General features: G+C 38.6%; 1 protein-coding gene across 2 annotated transcripts in view; it reads left to right on the top strand.

Annotated features, from left to right (window-relative positions):
• The window catches only part of NPR3 (natriuretic peptide receptor 3), a 574,731-nt gene that overhangs the window by 213,459 nt on the left and 343,304 nt on the right, over positions 1-17,968 (top strand). For both annotated transcript variants that reach the window (XM_044073444.1, XM_044073443.1), the window contains exon 2: positions 1,873-1,995. In XM_044073444.1, the coding sequence (XP_043929379.1) occupies positions 1,873-1,995 (123 nt within the window). The remainder of the gene's footprint in view (positions 1-1,872; positions 1,996-17,968) is intronic.

Here is a 17,968-nt window from a genome sequence, read left to right as displayed (position 1 = left end):
GAGTGAATGAAGCTAAGCAGGTGTTGGGGTTGTAGGTTAGAGACTACCTTCTCTATTAAGGATTAATATCATAGTATAGCAAAAAGAAAGGGATAGGGGGTGCTAGGTGTGGGACCTGCTCTGGTAGGGTTTTTAGTTGAGTCTGGAATGGAAGCTCCTGTTAAAAAGGGATAATTAGTAGGCAATATTAAACATTGCATGATAACTGTAAAAATCAAAAAGACGTGGTTAAAAAAGATTGGAAAAAGAGACTGGAAAGACAATTTACAAAGAACAATGAAAGGATGTATGATGTATGTATTTTCCCAAGTATACAATGAAGTCCAGAAGGTTTAGGGTTTTGAATAGAAATGCTTGCTTAGGTATTTTTGTACTCCAAGCAGACTTCAGAGAAGTTTTCTTCCTATAGATATCAAATGCTGGAGTGGTGTGATGGGAAAAAGAGAGGTAATTGTGAACATGCATTTTGAGAATGTAATGAGTTGGCAGGTTTAAAAAATTCCCTAACGATTACTGTGATAGAAATGTTGTGTGGAACAAATGTGACTATGGAAATTATTCTTTTTGAGCAAGAATATACAATCTGCATTGCCTAGGTACAGTAAGGCCATAGTAAGTTTAATGCAATTGGATGCCAAAAAAAAAAAAAAAAACTATAGAAAATCAAGATCTAAGCCAACTGTAACGGAAGTACTGAATATTATAAAGGAAATAAAAGAAACAGAGATGGGCTGTTTAAAAAAAAAGAAAGACATTTCATATAAATTTAATCTGTGAGGACAGTACATGCAGAATAATGCGCAGGAGGAGCAGGAGTAAAGTTTAAGGGAAGGTGTGAATTGAACAGCCTATGTAATGCTGGAGAGAATGAAAATTGCTAAAAGGAAAACATCTGTACACTGCACAATGATAATTACAAAAACTGGTATTGCTGATTTTCTTTTCTGTCGTACATGTACATTGGTTACAATTTAAAATGCAATTTTTAATAAAGATAATACAAAAGGATGTAGCATTTAACTACATGCTTTCTGTTGCTTGTATACATCATACTGAAAAATAAAAGAAATGACCAAACATCTTATATTGTCATGAACTGTAGTTTTGCAATTGTTTTAAAGGATAGCTGCACAGTTTCTCCAGTAATTGGCCATCTCATTTCTCTTTCTTCTTGTAATCATGCTGTGATTAGCAAATGGCATCAAATATGTTTTCTTTTTGTGTGCATAGAATTCTTTTTATCAGTTCAATCAATATGCACTAAAAAAAGAGCAAAAATAATTTGTCACTGCTTAGCTTTGCTCAAACATTTCTTAAATTGTATTCTCTTTGTGTATTACAAACTTTCAACCGTATGAGCAGATGTCCTTAGCAGTTAGTATCATTTAGTTTTGCACAAACTATGAAGCATATGGTTTCTGACATGCAGAAAAAGTCATGGTAGGGAAGTCACAAATTGTCATAGGTAATATGCAGTAATGTTTTCAGACAAGCATAGTTCTTCGCATAATTGCCAAAAGTCTGCATTTTGTCTTGAGTACCTTGTATAGTTTAGTTTTCCACTGAAAAAAGTTGGAAATATGTGGGAACATAACCCACAAGATATGCTGTGCAGATTGATAGCTTTATAGGAGTTTATCACAAAAAATGAAAATATTAATATAATATGAAGGCAATATTAATTGTGGTCTTGACCTTTATCTAGCATGTGACATTTGCATTTTTTTACAAATGCATCAGATATTGTACTATTAAAATTCTGTTCTTTATACTCTTTATATATAGAGAAGGTAAGATATTCCAAAAAAGGGAAGAATTTGTTTATATTCAGTCTGGATTTTTTATCTTGCTTTTTTCCTTTTCTGCTTCCAGTTGTGATCATGTGCGCCAACAGCAATACAATTAGGACTATCATGCTAGCAGCCCACGATGAAGGAATGACCAATGGAGATTACGTTTTCTTCAACATTGAACTGTTCAACAGTTCTGCATATGGTAACTTTGCATTTTATATTAGCAATTGAAAATATTTAAGGGTTTTCTTTTTTTCCTTCTTTTTTTATATGGCTACTTTACTTACATAACATTTGAAAACATGGTGAAGCACTTGTGCCTGTGTTCTATAATATTTTAACATGCTTACAAGAAAGAAGTTATTTTTGCAAATAAAAATAACTATATTTTTTGTAAGGGAATGTCTAGAGAGAATTTATTTTATATGCATTGTCTTTTGCTCTATACTCCCCATATAACAGATAAGGGGTTCCTTTTATCTGATACATGTAAAAGTTATGCTTCTTTTAGGTACAGTACTGCACGACATGCATATATTTCTGGATAAATACCGATTTGCCTTTATTTTAACTCCATTTTCTTGTATTTTTTTGTTTGCATTCTAGCCACATCTTGAACAGGAAAATGCACATTCTAACAAAAGTGCTTCTCTATGAAACCGTAACTGCTTTTATGCAAAATGCACATCAGTATTTCTTGTAAACTGAACTGCTGTTATCCAATACAAGTGAAACATAAACCATATAAAAAGCATGAAAGAAAAACTTTTTTTGGGTACCCAGGGAAGCCCTTTGAACCCCACATACAGCTTTACATATTGCAGTACCTTAAGGACTTAACTGATTATGAAAAAGTGCAAAGTGCATTTTAAAGTACATTTTCACATTCTTCTTGAAAAACTGTCAGTGCAATCCTATCCTATAGACTTTGTTAACAATACTGGAGCATAATATGTCTGGGCAAATAAAATGTAAGCAAAAGAGACATGGACAACACACCTGAGGGATGTGTCTTATATGGACTTAATAGGATACATGTTCAATGGCTGGAATTCCTAGAGAGGCACTGCATATCCATGAATGGCTTGCAGTAGTGAAAACATCAAATATAAGTACAAATGAGGAAATGGTGACATGCAGCACTGTGGAGTACATAACTCTCCTCAGATGGGTATAGCTGAGTAGAGTAACAGGGATATATGTATAATTAACCACTGTAAATGCACACCTCTGCATCGCCCTTGTGATGGAAAGCTGTATGCATGTATAGCCGCTATTTAACATCTGACAGTACATGAAGATGATGCGGACCTTGTATGGGGTATATATAAGGGTGCTGGTGCACTTAGTGACATGTCTCAAAGTAGACAAGCACAAAGAGGCACCCAGCATCTGTAGCCACATCAGAATGGCATTTATACTGTGTTGGGGGGGGGCACATACATAGACATGGTACAAAACAGTAGGGTAGAAGTGAGGTGTATAGGAAAGCAGAAAAGGGAGAAGGAAGCAGTCAGGGGGACAAAAGGAAGGAAAATGTACAAGGGGATGTAGGATGGTGTGGAGGCCAAGTATATTTTTGGGGAGCAGACCTCTCTTTTCTTTCATAGATATAGGTATGAGAGGGAAGGGTGACAGGAAAAGCAGGAGAATGAAAGGGTAATGCATATATGTAAAGGGACAAGCATGCCAACATATATCAGGATAGACAAAGGGGTGTGGATGTCCGCATACTATGATGGGAGACACAGAATAGACAGACACCAGCGGAAGGGCAAACAATAATTGGGAAGGTTGATTGAAGCACAAAATATTAAAATAAATTAAAGTTACAACAAGAATGGTGAACACCAGGCTGGAGATCATATGGGTTTGGCCAGTGTGTAAACAGTCACTATGGCCAGAGGGGTACTTACACAGACCCATCACCAGCAGACAGATCAACGTGGACAGTAGTATGGCATATCCCTCCTCTGATGCCCTTTTAACTGAGGAAATGCAGATGAATAAGTATGCTGCCCTGTACAGGTGGTATTCCATGCAGCCATGCTGAACATCTAGCTGTGGCTGAGGTGCATGCACCTTCTCTTCTTCCTCCAGGGGGTGCACAGTGAAGACAAAATAGAAAGCGTGCCATAACTGTATTAGCCCAGTAGGTACAACAGGTGTACACCCCATGACAGCATGCATCGGTAACACCAACCTTACCTTACCAGCGGTCTGAGCAGCCTCCTGAAGAAGCTCACACAGTTAAGATTACATTCTGCCTGAGCTAGGAAGAGAATATGCATGTTAGTGAACTGTGACAGGTGGGAGAAAAGTGGCAGATAGATATATACCAGCCTAACCCCCTCAGCTTTGTCCCCTTATCCTGTCTTGCAATAGCCAACTAGGTATATGCATCCTCTATATACAGGCCTACACAATGACATTGCCCTGTAACATGGTGACAGAACAGTTAACTTAATGACAACCTGACATGCATTTCCTCAACCTTCACATGTAAGAGTTCAAACATTAGCTCACCATAGATATTAGTTCTGTCACAGTGAGACCTGCAGGTAGAGGAACACATCTGCACAGGACATTCACATTGTCTCATATCACCACAAAATCCAGCCTAGTAGTTCCTACTCAGACTGGTGGAAAGACATGGTTGTTAGTGCCCCATCATATGTTGTACTATGGACAAACCTGTACAGCATCCACATTTGGAAACTGAGAAAGCTGGATAACTGACCAATTGATCAAGCAAATTTCCAGCTCTACTTTTGCAACATTCTGATTAAGTCCAGGTAGGACAAAAGTGCTTGATCTGAAGCATTTAATTAAATATATGGGGTACCATGAAACCTGCAGATTTGTACTTCTTTTTTCTGATTATAGCAATGACATATGATAAACAGACCTAGAAGTATAAAGCACATATCTTTACATAACTCTGTTATTACACACATTTTGATGTCAGACACTTACAATATTAGTCAGGGCATTGCTGCCTAACCTTTGCTTCCCACTCATGAATGTCATCAGGGTGGTGGCATTGCAAGTCATCTCACCTGTGCTTGCACTCTTCATCTGTCATAGTAAGGCTTGTGGTACTGAGTAGAACCTCAGTCAGGTCACACTAGGCATCAATTTTCCTGAAAGATCCATCATAAAGTCGCAGAAGTATTTCTTAAGCTGGTTGCCAAGGAAGTACAGAATAATTTTTGACTCCTTCGGGCACCAAGCAGGCAGTGTCTATGTAGCACTAGCAGCCGTAGCCATTGCTATGTGACCATATAAAATGATACCTAGGAAATCGTACGTATAGTGTGATTTTTGAGTTGTAAGTAGCACAGCCCATAACCGTCCCCTTCTTCGATGCAGTTCTATGCACAAGTCACCTGCATGAGCCTACACGTGCTGCACCTCTAATGAACAAACTTCGTTATTTGGCATGTCGTGCATGAAAGTATATTTAGGCAATTTCAGAGACATTTGTGGTGTATGGGCTCATTTGCCTATGTGTTATGAATTCAAGTATAAAATTGCCGGGTTTACATGAGCAGCACCATTTTGAGCACCATCTAGCATACAGCAGTGCTGTAACTGTACTGACTAAGAAAGTTTTTTTTGAGGTGTGCGGTTTCGTACAGCTGCATGGTATTTTTCTTGCTCAATCAGATACTTAGGTAATTATTTTGTCCCCAATATTTAATGTGCTATTCATTCAGCTTTTCCTCAGTTATTTCAGTCCAGTATTTATTTTTGAAGTTTCATAGTCAGCACAACATATCAATCTCATTTAATCTCTGTCCTCTACAAAGTTATTTATACCTCACAACTATTATTCTGCTTTCTTCTAATATCTCTCAAAGATAAGAATCCTTTAGCCACCTACTTAGCTCGCTGACTTTATAACATGCATATTTGCACATGCTGTCGGAATCCATCCATACTCCTTTTTTCACATTTTTGCACATGGAGTTGAGGTGCCCCATCAACAGTGACACTCATCTAGAGCCAATGTTCACACCATTGGGTGGCAGTCTGAATCAACTCTACTAATAAAATGTTCCCCTTAACACTTTCTCTTTGCATGAAAGCAAATACGCTTTTCTTTGTCATTTTCACTTTGTAGCTTTGTCTGACTTATTCTCAAGTAAACTTTATGTGGCTTCCATTTTCAGACTGTAGTAGTTTTAAAACAACCTTCCTTGTCTTATCCACAGTTATCCATAACAATCATGATATCCATTCTAAAATTCAACGTCTCCCTGCATTTATCAGTTTTACAGTGAAAAAAACTTAGTTGAGAACTTATTGTCGTTTCATATCTGATGCAGAAGCTTATAATAATGAGAAGATAGCCAATGTATATATAACAAGAAACACATTTATGGGACATAATGCAGTGCCAGTATGAAGAGTGAATGGCAGAGGTGAACTTAGTGGTCAAGGGATGATGAAAATAAACAGGTATAAACAAATAAGTTAAAAAGCATGCTAATAATAATGTTGGTAAACTACATGCAGTTCATCTGTTAAACAGGAACACTGCCACCTTCAGCTTCAAACAAAACTAGCAAAATTGTAAACACGAGTTTAAGAAGTAATAAAACTGCAGAGACATTCTGAAAGAGTGTGGAAAGAACATTTTACTCACACAAAGCTACTGTTTTAAACAACAATGAATGCAAAAAAATAAACATTAAGCATTTTTGAGACTGCAATAACTCTATAATTAAATTGTGGCATTTTTTGTTAAGCATTGTTTATAGGAATTCAAGGCTCGAAGCATTCAAAATCAAAATGTTCCATCATTTTACCTGTAAATGTTTCTCAGAAGGAACAGTTATACTTTGAAATAAACGTAACTATAATGCCTGTGTCAGCTGCTCTGCACTGCAAACTATTAATATTTATCTAATAAGGATTCAAAATAAACATTCAGCAAAAAGACATGCTGTTTTCAGTAGCAGAACAAGAGCCCTACTGCCATTACGCATTTTAAGAATGATTTTTGGCAATGATTTGACATTGCCATAAATCAAGAAAAGAAAAGTGTTAAGCAAAACATGAGAACAGTCTTAAACTTTGTTTTTCATACCAGTTGTGCTTATAATAAGTATATTTGATATAGTATATGAAGTATATAAATATAATGACATACAAATAAAGCTTATTGTTTGTGGGTAGCGTTGTCACTTCACAGTTAGACATTGCACGTTCGATTTCTCAGTTAGAGTGTCTTCTGTGTGTCGACATGCGTGAATGGGCGTTCCTTCGTTGAAGGTTGTGCGTTAGGCCCGGCAAGCCAGTACGTAAAAATCTACTGCCAATCATTAGCGGACCGGAGTTCCGCTGTGGCGACCCCTAACCGGGAAAAGCCGAAAGACAGTAGTAGTATTGTTTGTGGAGTAATGCTTTAAACAGCCCCACCCGAACAAGCATTGGATTTTATGCTTTGTCCAAGACTTTGCAATGCATGTAAATATTTTATAGATGTGCCACCAAATGAGACAAAGATATTTATTTCATCTACCTGTGAATCATATATTTTTTTTTATTTATTAAGTCAATTCTTTTCTGTTGCACATAAATGTGATTAATATTGAATTGTAAAAAGTTTATTTGGTGCCTGAAATTCTTACGGTATAAAGACATCCTGTTTAAAGTATTCCAGTGATGTATTATTCCCTTTGGAGTTGGTAGTATTCATTTTAATATGTAAATCCTGATGTTAACACAAGGAAAGACAATTAAAATGATCATTATAACAGAATTTGTTATCGAATTATGGAGGTGGACCCATTAACAAGATTTACGTGCTCATTTAATTTTGATGACTGGCTTTTATACATGACCTAATTGCACTCCTGTAATCAACTTAAAGCAGCTGAGAAATCAGATCACTTATTCATTTAGTATAACATTTTGATGCTTGAAAGAAATCCAACTTAGGTATATAAATTTCTTCTCAGTATTAAACATTCTCATGATCAATGTCAGCTTAACAAATAGGCATTCTATTAGTAATAAAAGTAATAATTACCACTCCGCCAGTTTAAGCAAGAAGGATTTTGTTAGTAAGAGTATGCCAGCATAACCAAGACATATTCTTTTAGTAATAAAGGAGGAAAAAGCCCTTCATTACTCTGCCAGCTTAGCCAGCAAATGTCCTGCTATTAAAGAAATAAAATCCATCATTATTTTACTAGATTACCCAAGAAGTATTCTGTTAGTAATGAAAATAATAAAAGAAAGTATGATCATTACACTGCCAGCATAACCAGGAAGTATTCTGTTAGTAATAAAAGTAGAAAAAAAATTCTGATTATTACTCGGCCAGCTTAAGAAAGAATTACACTATTAGTAATGAAAATAAAATAGACCATGTTATCCACTCTTCCAGCATAACCAAGATGTTAAAAAAATAATCCTGTCATCACTTTGTGAGCTGAACCAAAACATATTCTGATAGTGATGAAAATAGTAAAACATTCCCATTGTACCTCTGTCAGTACAATCGAGAGACATTCTCTTACTAATAAAACTAGTAAAAAATTGTCATTGTCACTCTGCATACCCAGGAAGCAGTCTGTTCGTAATGACCCTAGTAAAAAATCACATTATTACTCTTCCAACATAACCGAGTACTACTCTGTTCATGATGAAAGTAATATAAAGTTCCTGTGATCATCACACCAGTATAACCATGAAGCATTCTGTTAGTAACAAAAGTAGGAAGAACATTTCCACCAACTCTCTGCCAGCATAACCGACAGATGTTAAAAGTTTGCATTATGAGTCTGCTAAAAAAAGTGCAAAGTATTCTCGGCTGGGGTGCCTTCTATGTGGAGTCTGCATGTCCTCCCTGTGGTCGCGTGGGTTTCCTCCGGGTGCTCCAGTTTCCTCCCACATCCCAAAGACATGCTGTAGGTGGATAGGACACTCTAAATTGGCCCTAGGTGTGAGTGTGTGAGTGTGTGCCTTCTGTGGAAGGTTGGGCGCTGGGCTGGCAACTCGACACTGTAAAACTCCACTGCCAATCATGAGCGGACAGATGATCTGCTGTGGCGACCCCTAACCGGGAAAAGCCAAAAGAAGAAGAAGAAGATTAGGTTAGTTAAAATGTTCCAGTCATCAGTCTGGCTGCTTGACCAAGAGGTAGCTTTTTAGTAAAGAAATTAGTAAAGAAAATAAATTATTAAAAAAAACCCTAAAAACTAAAAACATCCTCCAATTTTAATTATCATGAATTCTTGTCAGATTATTGTAACATATAAAATTCTTCCACTCTGAGTGAATGAAAGCAAATGTTCTGAAGACTGGAATCCCTGAAATGCATGTGCTGAAAATATCTTGCAAAAAAAAATGTTAAATTATTTTTGCAGGGAAGCAAGTCCCACCTGCACCTGAATGTGAGAGGCAAGTGACCTCCCGCCAAACTTATATTTAGTTTGTCTGAGATTGTACTTACTTGAAAAAGGGGGAAATTCTTCCCAAAGGGAATAATTTCTGGCACAACTCACTGACAGTGATTTTCTATGGAGAAAGTCCAACCATCTGCGAGTTGAAGCTTCGTCATTTGAAGCTTGAGAGTTCAAGCTTCATCCACCAGTAGGATACCTAGATAAGCACAATGCTTTTCTAAAATGTATAATGTTTCTGTATTTAAGGAGCAGATTCTCATGTTTTGCTGCTGTTTCACACAGATTTGTTTTTATGAAAGTACAATATTGTGTTATTTATGCAGGTTCATTGCACATGCAGTGGTAAGCTGTAAAAATAAATTCTACCATATAATTTCTATAAATGTAGGTTTTCTAAATGTAATACTGCTTTCACTATAACTTTGAAAATCAAAAATCTTATTTTTTTTAGAGGAAATGTTTACATTATAGCTGATATTTTGCTTTGTAATCTGAACGTGCTCCATTATTTGCTAGTTCTAGGGATCCTACAGTGCAGGGTAGAGGGACTTACTCCACCCCACCACATTGTAGCTCTTGCAAGGTATGTAAGTCTGTCAGGTTAACTGATCTTTCTCTGAAGTACCTAATAACACACTTAATACCAGTTTTGCTACTAGGAACAGCAGCTTGCTTTACTAGTCCATGACGGGTTCCTTTTTAAGTCAAAAACAGTTATAATAATGCTTTTTTTGCCTTGGTCTGTTGTAAGACACCGACATAATGATGTTGGTAGTCCAGCAGTCACTTTGGTCTAATTTCAGTTACTGCTGGAGTCTAATTCAAAAATGAGATTGTCACATCCTACAAGCAGACAATACAGTCTTTCTTTTTTACTTAATATGCTTTGCGCACCCTGCAGCTGCAGACCAGTGTGCCTCCCTTTTGCACCATCAGGGCATGTTATTTCGGAAACCAATTATTGATTATAACTGACTGAGAGTGCAACTTCCCTGTAAGCCACCTGCACTTATTGGGAATGCCTTTTTATTGGGGGAAGCCCCTTCAAACTCCCATGTGAGGGACTCCATCCCTATTCTCTTACATATGTATGTAACATCACAGCACACAATACTGGAGAAAGAAGAACTCCCCACATGGAGGTACACAGTGATTAAGTTCAGATATATAAGACTGACAGTTAGGAGACAAGCAGATGGACATTGATCTCTTTCCTTTTCTGTACACTATGTGCTTTCCCCATTGCTGTGGTCACAAGGGCCATTCCTCTGTTATACCAAAGTTTCCATACATTGCAGTCTCTGGCAGAATGAAGCTCTGCTGGACAACCCTCAGTTTGTCCCCTGAGGGCCAAGATTTCCTCATCTGGGAGAATGTGGTCTTATTGGTCATTATTTTTCCTTTTGTCTATCCCAGGAGTGGCAGTAACATTTAATGAGATTGGAGAAGGGAGTGATTTAACACTGGTAAGCTGAAGAGACACAAGGAATGGTGTGCACAGAAGATGGCCCTCCATATATTATTTATTTCCCTCACCCTCATTGAAACATCCTCTGTCATGCTTTTTGTCCTGCCCACTTAAAGAGCATATTTTCTGCTTCTCCCAGGCAACATTATGAGCTGTTAGCAGGGCAGTGCTGTTCTTATCTATTCTCTCACGAAGAAGAAGAGTCACCAATATGATCCTGCCATCCCTGACTGGCCCTCCAGTTCTCTGGGCTCATTTATTTTATTATATTTCATTTTTAATTTATTAACCATGTACATTTGACACTCCATAGATCCTTCCAGCTATGACCTGGGCTACAAGGAGAAAGGTAAATATAATACATAAATATGTGGACAGTTTAGTGTAGCCAAATAACTAACATATTTTTGAAAGTGGCAGGAAAGTGGAGTACCTAGTGAAAGCCCACATAACATAGCAAGGATAAGTAGAGCCCATACAAACAGTGACTGGAAGTCAGTATTGAGCCCTGGACCCTGGAGATCTGAGGAAGAGATCTTACCAGTGAGCTATCATGATGCCATATGGGGCTCATATAGCACACAGGCTGCTTTTGTCACCGTGTGTAAGAAAAGTTCTGTACCAGTGGGTTAGACAGTGTCTTCTTTTGCCATTGCTTGAATTTACCGTAAATACCAATTTGGAATGTTCTGCAACATAGATCATGCAGATATCAAGTCATGACTACACCCACCACTCCAAAAGTGAAAGCATACAGCCCTAACATATTTACTTTCAAGACAAATCATTTCACTTCAGATGTTACCTCCCCATATTCTGTTGCAGAATCATCACTCATAAATAAGTAGAAAAAGTTGTAGGACAAATAGTAAAAGCAAAAGCTTAAGCCCTTATCAACTTCATCCCAAGTTCCGTAAGTTGGCTACACCACTAATAGCCAAACCACAAACCTACGTATTTAACTTGACATTGATTACAGCTACATTCCCCCAGAGCTGGAGTCATGCCTATATTACACCTGAAGTTCATCATGTTTTACTGTTGCAGTAATAACCATATGGGTTTTCCTTGCTGTAGTATCCGTTGACAAGCCTGAGTGCCAGAGATTTAACTCCCTCCTCCTTGCCTGGCAGATTCGCTGCACCTGATGTGAGGACATCTGGATATAGGGGTCATTTGGTAGTGTCATCTTACTGCTCTTTCTGGCTGCCAGAGCCCAAAGCTTTCAGATCATAGAGTGTGGCAGCTGATCCAAAGACCGGAGTGCTTATCAAAGTGACCTGTATGGAAATACTTCCTTTTCTCTTTTGATTGTGTGTACTTAGATGAATTATAAAATTGATATCTGTTTTGAATTTAGAAAGCAGATTCCTCATCAGGAATTTCATTCCCTTTGCCTTTTCTGCATAGGCCCAGAGCACGACATTCCAAACTGTCCCTATTGTGCCCATTTCAGTAAATGCACAATACACTGTAAGGTCGAGTCCCTTGCTTAACTCCTAGGGTTGCAAAAGGGCATCAAGGATCTTAACAATTTATGGCATCTGCCAGTCCTTCTGTAGACCTTTCTCAAAAACATATGGAGATGCATCCAAAATTTCATAGAGTGCAGACAACACAACTTCGCCATCAGCAAGTCAACCTAGACTTATGATTGTCAAAGGATAGACATTGCTTTTGCAGTCCTTCTGACAATCAAGGATGTGTAGTAGACCACTGTTGAGTGCTCTTCGGTGTCTGACATGACCCCTGTACATACACACAAGTTGAAGGACAAGGGTTGTCAGTTGGGTCTGAGACCACTTCGTAGGCCACAGCTTCCAACTCCTGAGGTAGGTCTGTAGATATGGAGGGCAGAATTTCAAGAACCTCTGAGAGGTCTTCAGTTGACTATGCACAGGCTGGGGGCCACCTGATCACGGACTGATCCGATTACCTCAGATGCCACACTCAGGACCAAGTCTAAAGCCAAACCTAAAAGCATTATTTCTGTAATGCCTCCTCCTATACCTTGTGCATTTCAACCCTCACATGCCTACCAGCAGGATCTGCCTAGACTGACCGATGATTTGCTTCACATTGTAGCTTTCAGGCAGGACAGTCCTACCAGACCTCCAGCCCTTACAGAATCTGTTTCTGGAAGAATAAAGAGGGACTCTCTTCCCCAAGAATCATCAGATTTTTATTAATCAGTTGAGGATGAGTTGATTTATACAGATCAAATTTCCATAGATCATATGCTGATTCTAACTCAGATGACATTTGAGCTTCACTTCACCACCTGAGGACTTTGCCTTTGGGGAAACACTCTATAAAATGGGGAATTATTTTAACTGAGAAACTCTGAATTACCATCAGTCTAAAAAGAAGGTTAGAGAATTTCTTAAGTTCTCTGACCATAAAACTTAGGCCATTCCTCCAGTGTTAGAAATAGTGGATGATGTTACTTCAGACTCATCCCTGTAGCCTGACTCCCAACTACTTGCTCCTAGGTCCATTTCTACAGGGTCCTGCATTCTCACAAACACCTTTTTAAGAATCCTACTGGTGATCCTGAATTGTTGACTCAGGGTCCTAAGGGAGGTAAAGGAAGTACGTCTAGGAATGCCTTGCCCAGTGATAAAGAGGGGGAGATCTCTGGGTCATTTTGAAAAAAAAAGGTTATAATTCTGCCACCCTGGCTATGTAAGCTCTCAAGTGCCAGTTTCATTGGGTTAAGTACCAAGAAACTCTGCTGGACCATATGAAAATAAAACTGGAGGGGGTGGAAGACAGAGCTGTCTTCAAAAAACTGCTGGACATCCACAGCTCAACTTCTCAAGTTGCAAAGCATCCTTTGCATTGTGACTATGACCCTCTTGAAGCATCAAGCAGGGTAGTTACCTCATGGTCAGTTATCCATAGGTATACTTGGTTAAGGAAATAATCCCTTCCAACCATGTTAAGTCTGAGATTCAAGATGCCCTTCTAAACAAAGACTTTTTGATTGGATAAAAAGCGGAGGCTTTAAAAAAAATGGAGTAGAAGCCTAAATACATGCATACTGTCAAGGACTTTCAGCTGGTTTATCCACCTAGATTATCTCACTAAGTCATAGTTGTTTCCTCCCTCACAATAAAAGGAAAGAGGGAAAAGGCTCAGAAGGGATAGACAACTGACGCAATATTAAATATTGCAACCGGAATCTACTTCTAGGCCTAGTGGACCCCAGCCCCAAGGGCCCAGCAGGGAGCAACTATGACTCAGCCAGTCTTCTTCCAGTCCCCTACCCCTCAAGTCCCACCCTGACCTCTCCATCCTTCCTACCACCAAACTCCACTATTCATTCAAAGCTAAGAGGAAGGTGAGCTCTGTTTCGCAAAGAACAGGTCAAGATTACCCAAGTCAAATGGGTGCTGAGCATCATCAAATCAGGATACAGATTCTTTTTCACTTCCCTCCCAAAGCCTGCTGGCATACCTTCCATTCCACCCAATCAACTAAAAGAAGATCTGAATTGATTAGGTCTGCTTTTACAGCAAAGTTCCATAGAAGTGGTACCCTCCCAGGAAAGGGGAACGGAGTATTACTCAGGACTCTTTCTCATTCCAAGAAAAGAGGGAACATGGAGGCCCATACTAGATTTTTCAAAGCTAAACACATTTTTCTGGTCCCAAAATTCAAACTGCTTACTCCTACCGATACTTGCTCCAGTGAACATAACTGGTCTTCTTGAATCTAAAAGATGCTGGCCTTCACATTCCAATTGCAATTTCTCTCAGGAACCATCTTCACTTCAAAGCATGTGGAAATCATTATGAATTCTCTGCTTTGCCCTTTCAGTTGCCTACTGCACCCAGAGTATTTATCAAATGCCTGGCTGGAGATAGCATACTGCAGGACCAAGGACATTCAAATCTGCCCTTATCAAGAAGACTATAGAGGAAATTCTTTCCATCCTACAGCAAACTATGACTGTTTTCTCCATTCTAGGTTATATCCGGAATTAAAAAAAAATCCAGTCTATCCACATCCAGAAAACTAGTCTTTCTATGTGCCTAGCTAGGTACAGACCTGCAAAGAGTTTCCTAATACAAGAAAAGATATCTTTCCTAACCACCTACTTCCAATCTTGCATTCTCCTCACTTCAATTCCAGCACTGGAGGTTCTCATGCTTTTAGGATACATGGCCTCATATGTCCTCATGATTCCTCTTGCCAGGCTTCACACGATACTTGAAGAAATTTAGGAATCAGCAGAATCAATCCCTCAACCAAGAAAGTCCTCTCCTACCCTGTTTAAAATGGAATTTCAATTGTGAATCTCCGCTTGCAATTAGAACTTAGGGGTACCCCACTGGATTCCTCACCCAGACTAGATTCTGACCACAGATGGCTCAGACTTGACTTGGGAATTACACTCTGATGGCCTCCAAGCTCAAGGAAAATGAGAACAAAATTTTCTGAAAACAAAACACATACATCTAAGGAAATTATGGCTATTCTCATGGGCATCCTAGCTTTCAAGGAAACCTGGTGACCAGGGACTTGTCTAATAAAGACAGACAAAACCACAACGATGTGGCACATAGACAAGCAGTAGGGCACTCATTCCTATCCTCTGTCCTGCTGTAACTTGTCCTTGTTGGACACAGCACAGGACCTGGGCCTTCATCTTCTAGCCCAGTATATGAAAAAGAAGGCAACTTTCTTGCAGATCACCTCAGCAGGACAGAAGTGAACCTTCATTTTGGGACCATGCATAGGAGTGCATTCAAACTCATCTGCTAACATTGGCTGTGCCAGCAACAGAACTTTTTGCTTCAGACCAAAACTACCAGCTATAAAAATTTGCACATTAGCCAAACATCCAAAGGCCTGAAAGAAGGATACTTTCTCCTTCTGTGGGCAGATGTGTTCCTTCATGCATTCCCTCCCATATGCCTTATCCCCAGGGTATTACTGAAAATCAGGGAGGAAGGGCCAAGGGTGAACTGAACTGCACCCTCTTGACTGAAATAACATTGGTTCCTTCTCTTACACAACTTGAGCAGACAAAAAAAAAACATGGCTGCTTCCTCAACAGTTGGATTTTATGACATAAAACAGGGGCTCCGTCATACACCTCAACCTCAGCACCTTGAGAATGGCAACATGATTAATCCAGTAACTGTTTCTCAAGGCCAAGGACCTAACTGGCATTTTGAAAGAAGACAGAAAACCTAGTACCAAAAAATCATGCACATCAACATGGAAATGTGCTTGCTTACTTTTCTCATTTATTCAAATCTGGTCTCTCTTACTCATTTTTAAAAATTCACTCTTCAGCCATATCTGCCTGCCTACCTATGTAACCTCCTTTTACTCTCATCCCCCTTATGAAGTTATTGCTTAAGGGTATTATCCATCAGAGGCCTACCAGAAGAGTTCCCTCTCCTCTTTGGGATCACTGTTTCATGTTAGAATAACATATTTGACCCCCCTATAGCTGACATTCAAATTCTCTTCTGGAAAACAGCCTTTTTAGTGGCTATCACATCAGCTAGTTGAGTTTCAAGTGTCCAAGTACTGAACCTTTCCTCATTTTTCACCAGGACAGAGTTTCTCGCAGAACTAACTTCACTTTAAAACCATAAGATTGTTTCCAGATTTACCGTTAAACAGTTCATTCACCTCCCCTACTTTATTTTCTCATCAACAAAACAGGAGACAATGTATCCTTTATTCACTTGGTTTTCACAGACAACTCAGATACCATTTGGACAGAACCAAGGCACATAGAAACTCCAAACAACTTTTTGTAGCTATGCTAGTAGCACATTGAGAAATCTAATTGGCAAACAAATAATTTCTAAGCAGATTTATAACTGTATTGCCTTTTGTTATAAACATGGAAAGCAAATTCCGCCTTTTACGTGGGACAGACATCCAGGCCATTCAGGATTAGCATGTTGGAACATCTAAGTGACATGATAAATCAACATTTGACAAATGCTTTATACATACATGTATTATATCATAAAACAGCCAAATTTAATTTCACAATTATTGATAAAATATGGTGGGATAGATACAGGAAAATGGGATGGCATGGTATATTAAATAACAAAGAGAAGGTTTGGATTGTTAAATTAGGGGGGTTGTTTTCCCCTGGCTTGAATGACCATTTTTGAATGTTTTTAAAGTTGGTTGTATATATTGAGTATAACTCTTGTTAGAATACTGTGCCTTTAAATACTGGTTTATCTGCTTAATTGATTTATTTAGAATATTATTTAAGTATTTATTAATTGTCAGTAGTGTATTACTGAAGAAGGTCTTGTGGCCGTAACCGATCTGATTCTTTGGTTTTGCCATAGTGTACTAAAGTATATTCTATATTTTCACTCTTTGGTGCTGGACACATTTTGATTTTCTCATTTGGGTTTTTTGGCCTTTTGCACTTGCCTTACGTGTGAGTACATTATGTGGGGATTTCTGCTGCTTCATTCTTGCTGGGGTCCTCTGAGTGATGAATGTACATATTTTTGTGGCAGACCTATGTTTGGAGCAAGATTAGCAGTATTTTTGACCAGTAGCTTGGTTTATACATGATTTTTTTTCATTTATTCATTGATATGGAACTATTTTCCCAACTAGAAGGCGTTTTTTTTTGTAATCTACATGTTGAAGAGCTGAAGAGCTGATGGGCGGAATAGCTGTTGAACATTTGTGTCGTTTTTATTACATATGGAGGCATCCTGTGTTGTGTCTTTGTGCCCTTTCAATGCTAAGTTTTCAGAAGTGCGGAACATCATTGGGGTGAAGTATTGACTTTAACTATCGTTATAAAACTATCAGACTTGTAGGCATCCTGTGTTGTTTCTTTGAGCCTTTCCAACACTGAGTTTTCAGAAGTGCGGAACACCATTGGGGTGGAGTATTGATTGCAATTATTGTTATGAAACCACCAGACGTGTTTCTGTTTTCAACAGTATCATTATAAGAAGTGGGAGTGTTTGAGTATGTGGAAATACAGTTAATTTAATTTATGAAAGGTGTTTTTTCTACTGAATGTGATTCGGGTCCACACTGTTTGGAGGGATTGGTTGGTGACATTGCTTCCCTTCATGAACGGACAACGTGACAAGCGTTTTTTTTGGCTCCTGGTGTTATCTGAGATGAAAAATACCATTTTGGTGTACATTTAAAAATTATCACGCCCTGAAAGCCTAGTGTTGGTGTATGATTTTGGTTTAGGGCTGATGACGTAGGAATGATTATTTGTTGGTTCCTGCCTTTATTCTTGGGGCGCCACCAATGTAGGG

This window comes from Protopterus annectens, chromosome 1.part1 (genome assembly GCF_019279795.1).
Source record: "Protopterus annectens isolate FY-2018-M chromosome 1.part1, PAN1.0, whole genome shotgun sequence".
Classification (NCBI taxonomy): Eukaryota; Metazoa; Chordata; order Ceratodontiformes; family Protopteridae; genus Protopterus; species Protopterus annectens.
This window is presented reverse-complemented; position numbering and strand designations above follow the sequence as displayed.